The sequence below is a fragment of the Cricetulus griseus genome, chromosome 6 (assembly GCF_003668045.3).
Source record: "Cricetulus griseus strain 17A/GY chromosome 6, alternate assembly CriGri-PICRH-1.0, whole genome shotgun sequence".
Lineage (NCBI taxonomy): Eukaryota > Metazoa > Chordata > Mammalia > Rodentia > Cricetidae > Cricetulus > Cricetulus griseus.
Window position 1 is genome coordinate 137278249 of NC_048599.1, and position 6000 is coordinate 137284248.

Sequence of the window (6000 nt, forward strand, 5' to 3'; positions counted from 1 at the left end):
ATGTGTACCCCTCATCCCAGCCCAGCTCCATGCACCATCAGCAGGTCCCACTGTAGCCTCCAGAGTGTCAGGTCTGCTATGGGCTGATCTGAGCACCACACCCTCATTATCCCTCTCAGTCTCTCTAAGGTACTGCCTGATGGGGTCCCCACATTTTCCCCAGCACCTCACATGCCTGCTCAGTCATTCCCAGCCCACCACACCCCGTCTCTTTTGCACTAACTCCCAAGGATGTGTTTGATGGGAACCCCTGCCCCACCTGTATATAGGGAAACTGTGATATAGACAGGGGCCCCAATGCTAGAGTAAAGCCGGGATATGCCAGGCCAGAGGGACCAGCCAGACAAGATGTGATGGCCTGGAAACGTTAAGGATCCTCTTTCCTGGGGACAGGCTGACTCCATCCTGGATCAGACTTTAAACAGATCTAGGAGGCCAGGCAGACCGGGGTACAGGTGGGAACACAGGACCCCACAGTCCTTCTGGCCTGGAGAAGGCTGGTATTCACATGTGGGTCCAGAGTCCATCTCCTTCCTGGCACCTCGAGGCACAAGGGGCCCCAGCCCATAGCCCCTCCTGCCTGCCCAGTCCCAGATCTCGGTGAACATGGAGGATTGCGAGGACACTCGGGAGGCCAAGGGACCCTGGGGCACACGGGCTGCCTCTGGCAGTGGCAGCACCCATGGCCGACACGGGGGCAGTGCTGACCCAGTGGAGCACCCGCTACTGCGCCGAAAGAGCCTGCAGTGGGCCCGCAAACTGAGTCGCAAGAGCAGCAAGCAGGCTGGGAAGGCACCTGCAGCCACAGAGTGGATCACCCAGCAGCGGCTCAGCCTCTACCGGCGCTCAGAGCGCCAGGAGCTCTCGGAGCTGGTCAAGAACCGAATGAAGCACCTGGGACTGCCCACCACTGGCTACGGTAAGGGCGGGCAGCGAGGCAGGACAGGTTGGGCCAGAGCCGGTGATGGGCATCTCACATCTGACTCCTTCAGCAGGCATGGCCACCATGGTCACTTGGGCCTGCTCAGTGAAGGGCAGAGGAGTGTCTTACACCCACCCAGTATGGAGAAGATGCAGAATAACCCACAAACTGGCTCATCTCTACCACTCTGGAGCCTCAGTTTCCCCAGCAGAAAGTAAGGGACTGGACCTAGAGAAAGAGTAGAGTGGAGCCAAGCCAGCTCCCCAAAAGCTCATGGCCTTCATTAGGGATGCAGGTCCAGTGTTCCCATTTCATGAGAGATGTGAGAGAAGGAGTTGGCAGGTCCCTGCCAGGGATAGGGCAGGGCATAGTCATTGGGAACAAGAATGGCTACCCATTCCTCTGTTCATCCCACGGCCATCATCACATTCCTGTTGCTTCAGAGTCACTCCTAGGGGAACATCGATGCCAAGAGACTTCTGTAACCATCTCCTCTTTGTGCTATTTTTGGGTAATATCTGTGTGACTTCAACCAGGCTGCCTCTGCTAATGAGGTCAAAGGTCAAAGGCCAAGATCTCTGTTCTGGCCTGTGGCCACCCCCAATCTTTTAGTGTCTCAATACTCAACCATTGCCAAGGCTCACCCTGCATTGTGATGTCTACCATCATCTGAGATGGGGGCCCTGGAGACTCCCCCAAGTAGAGGGAGCTGCCCAGGGGTCACTGGGGCTGGGCCGTGTGCCAGCTGTGCATATTGGGCATTCTGAGCATATTCACAAGGCAGAGCTAGACTTCATTAACAGGTAGGCGCAGGGAAGACTGAGACCAGGGTTTTGAGAACAGCATGACCACCCCAGGCCTTTCCCAGCCATGTGTCCAGTGTGGAGTATCCCTACAATGCCTCAGTACCCCTGCCTGGGTAACCCACTGTTCCAGGGAATTAGCCATCAAGGCTCAGCATGAGCCATGGCAAATACTACAGATGCAGAGTCCAGCCCACATGACCAAGCTCAGAACTGGTACCTGCCCTGTGTGCCCCTCAGCCTCTGCAAAACCCCCTATATGCCAGTGCTTGGCAGAGAAGGACCAGGTCCCCTTTGGCAATTAACTTGCTTCTGAGGTGGCTGGTGCTGGCCACCACTGTTCAGCATGGACGGTGTCTGCGTGCAGCTGGCCGCTGCCCTGCACCCTTTCTGCTGTGCCAGCGTGCCCACCCCGCCCACTGCTTGCTGACCTGTCTCTCTCTCTGTTTCTGTCTGTGCCTCTCCTATGTGTTCCGTAGAGGACGTAGCAAATTTAACAGCCAGTGATGTGATGAATCGGGTAAACCTGGGATATTTGCAAGGTAATTCTGCTCCAGTGGATACTGGCCACCACACAGGGGATGTGCCAACCCTTTGCCATCTTGGCTGGGCCAGACAGTGACCAGGAGAGATGAGAGGGCTTTGTGTGTCCACAGTGGGTTCTCAGACCTTCTGTCTTCCTCCTTGGTTTATTATGGAAGCCCAGATGATGGTGTCCACCCTGGCCCCAGGGCTTAACCCCAAATACTTCACCCAGCTCTGTTGTTAGGATGTGCTGTGCCATCTAACTTTGCCCTGAGTAGGCAGCAGGCCATTCCAGCAACAGCTGGCCTCTCTGGCTAGTCTCATGAGATGCCCAAAGTCCCTGTGTGTCTTAGTGAGCCTCCTGCCAGGCATGAGGATAGAAATTAGGGGTGTACTCTGTGCCAAGGCATAGACAGGATTGGACTACCCCAGGTAGACTTGGGGCTTCTGGAGAAGGCTCTTTCTGTCTGCTTGAGACGGAGCTGACCTAGTGGTTGCTTCTCATCTGCTTTAACACTGCTGAGCACCTCCTCCAAAGAGCTACCTGACACCGAGGCCTGTCAGAGCCAGAGCCAAGGTTACTTCAGGGCCTTCAGCACCTCCCCAACAAACAGGTCTTCTGGGAGATTTAGGGGTGTCTGGGCCCAAGTAAATGTCAGTTTAGCTGGGTCCTTTTTTTTCGAGGATGGCATGGGCAGCCACAGAAGCGAAGTGTTGGCATCTCCTAGGCTTGTGGTTTTCCTCATCCTGCCACCCATGACAGCAGTCATGGGAACTGGGCCCTCTGCTGGCCACTTGAGGTTCTGATCTGGGCCTGGTGACTTCCATGAACCAAGCATACCCTGCACCCAGCTACATCTGCTTCCTGTGTGGCTCCTAGGCAAAGGTGGGCAGATGAGGGCTTGGGCAGCTCCTGCAGGATCACAGGGTGCTGTTGGGTGCTCACTGGAGAAAATGTGCTGGAACTTGGCAACAGGGACTCACAGGACCCTATGTGCAGCATGGAGTGTTGTCAGGATGCATGGCCAGAGTGTCACAACCTGCTCATATCCAGTGTGGGGCTCGTTGTGCACAGGAGGCCGGAGAAAGATCACAGCCCTAAAGTTATACTGGTTTTGAGCTGAGCAAGTCGAGGCTCAGGTTAGGAAGCTCCAGCTGCATGGGGAAATGGGCATAGATACCTAGGGCTTAGGTCTGGGAGGTGAGGGAAGCAGAGCTGCTACAGAGGTCTAACCTGTTGCGAGTTTCCATTCTAGAAGTGCATCAAGCCAGCTTTGTCCCCATCCTACCCCTGCACCTGCTCCCTACCAAGCATGTGGATGCTAAGGCTACCTTAGGGCAGTTGACTTGCTCTCCTGGGCCAAGCAGTTGGAGTCAATACCACAAAGCTGACCACAGCCCCACCCTGGCATGGCAGCTGGGATTTGGCATGGTTCCCTCAGCTTAGCAACATAGAAGCATGAAGCCAGGCCTAGTCCTGCCCTCCCATGGGCTTTGCTAATGTCAGACATTCCCAGCTCTGTCCCTGGTTGGGGAACATTGGTAGCCCAGGGCTCAGGCCTAAAGAGGGAGGATCCAGGCGCTTCCTCTCATAGCCAGGGCTTCTGACCCCACCTGCAGGATGGCTGTCTGATGGCCCTGATATTCACGTATCAGTAGCTATGGTCTGGGGTGTTGTGAACATGACTGAATACGCCTGCTCCCGCACACTCCCTGCTGTCCCTGCAATGCCCACCCCAGAGCTGCCCGAGAGACTTGGTCCCAGAATAACACACTTCCCACTTGGCTCCCAGCATGAGCCACATGCCATGGGAGAAAAGCAAAAACTGACACTCATGGGGCAGAACAGCACCCCCATATATGGAGAGCGGGCCACCAGGCCATCCTACGCTGCAGTAGACAGAGGTATTGGCTCCATTTGAACTACTCCAGGTACAGACTGTTTGAGGTACAGGAACCCCCACTTCATAGAAGTATTCTTTGCCATATTCCCTCATCTTGGGGCTGCAGCTCTGAGAGCCAAGGCATGCCCTACCCTGGCCCAGCTGACTACTTGGCAGCTTCTTCAGTTTCACGGGGGAGTCAGATATGTCTAGCAAGACAAAGGGTAAAGAAAAATGGAAGGGGGTGGGCAGAAGGATGTCCTGCCCCAAGCTACCTTCATTTTGTGTGGCCTTGAACATGAAGGTGGTAAACTGTATGTCTCCATGGTGCCCTGCTAGTCAAGCACAGATATCAACTATGTCACTGGCTGCTTCTCCAGAACCACCCACAATCCTAGGGGGTCACATTCCATGATCACCCTGGGGCCATCGCTGGTCTCTCTCCCTGGAAGAACAGCAGCATAACCACAAGCAGGAGGGAATGACCCTGTTCTCAGATCGGTGAGATTAGAGGTGGCCTGCCCAGTCCCAGGGACGGGGCACCAGCAGAGCACCTCAGGGGGTGATAGGAAGGGCCTGAACAGCTTCTGGAGGGCGTGTAGGGGTGTGTGTGTGTGTGTGTGTGTGTGTGTGTGTGTGTGTGTGTGTGTGTAGGTGTTGTATGGCTGTATGGGGGAGGGTACTATAGGACTGTAGGTGTGTCATATGTGCAGGTGACCAGTAGTATTTATGGGTACACACAGGTATATGTACAGGTGCATGTATGTAGGGTATGCACAGGTGCTTGCAAATGTGGGTATACATAGGTGTACGCCTGAGTGTACACAGTTATAGATGCAGGTGAAGGCATGTACAAGTATACTCGGGTGTTGTGTGGGTTTGTGTGCATGTGGGCGTATGCACCTGCCCATACAGATTTGTAGGAAGCAGGCATGTGCAGGTGTGCTCGGTGCCTCTGCTCAGTCAGCACCCCCACCTCCCACTGCTGAGATGTCATCTATGGTTGGCTGTCAGCTGAGCAAGCTGCCCGGGAGAGTGGGAGCCAGTGTTCTGGTGTTCCCTTCGGCTGAGCTTTGCCCAGTGCTGGCAGGAGCTGAGGACAGATGTCAGGGAGGACCAGTCAGTATATGGCAAGAAAGGCTGGAGAGATAGCTCCTCTGGGTCCCTGGGGCCCAGCAGAGCTGTGCAGGGTGGGGTTGGGTGATGCCTGGGCTATGTCCTTTGCAGACGAGATGAATGACCATCACCAGAACACCCTTTCCTATGTACTCATCAACCCCCCACCAGACACGAGGCTGGAGCCCAATGACATTGTGTGAGTACAAAGTATTGGCCCTCCCAGCATCAGGCATGGGGCTCCAGGTCCCACAGATGGCATAGGTCTGGTGTGGCTGGCTACCTGGCTTGCCATTCCAGAGCCTTCCTTGGTATTTTCCTTTTGCAGGTACCTCATTCGCTCTGACCCCCTGGCCCATGTAAGCAGCAGCTCCCAGAGTCGGAAGAACAGCTGCAACAACAAGCTCTCATCCTGTAATCCTGAGACCCGTGATGAGACACAGCTCTGAGCAGATGACACACATCTGCTGGGATGGACAAGCAGACACAGAACACAGAGGGAGCATTGTCACACACTGGCCTGGACCGAGCAGGCTGCACTATGGCTATATGGTGGCTCCAAGACTTGCCCCTAGGAATGAAATCCTCTTAGTGGAGCCAGTTGAGAGACCGCTGGACCACTCTGGAAGCTGACATGAGGCACTTTTTAACCTCTTTTTACAAATGTGTATGATTTGCATCTCTTTACATAGCTGTACCACAACTCGTGGCTTGGATCTGGCCACAGTGTGAGGCCAGCAACAGAGAAGGG

The 6000-nt window shown here is 55.0% G+C and overlaps 1 protein-coding gene across 5 annotated transcripts in view; it reads left to right on the plus strand.

Moving 5' to 3' along the window:
* Kcnt1 (potassium sodium-activated channel subfamily T member 1) overlaps positions 1-5698 on the plus strand; it is a 56612-nt gene extending 50914 nt beyond the window's left edge. For 3 of the 5 annotated variants that reach the window (XM_035446766.1, XM_035446765.1, XM_027422914.2), the window contains 4 exons: positions 589-919; positions 2205-2267; positions 5361-5448; positions 5578-5698. In XM_035446766.1, the coding sequence (XP_035302657.1) occupies positions 589-919; positions 2205-2267; positions 5361-5448; positions 5578-5698 (603 nt within the window). Of the gene's footprint in view, positions 1-570; positions 920-2204; positions 2268-5360; positions 5449-5577 lie in introns of all 5 variants that reach the window. The other 2 variants (XM_027422919.2, XM_035446767.1) reach the window with 2 other exon arrangements.
* The last annotated feature ends 302 nt before the right edge of the window (positions 5699-6000 follow it).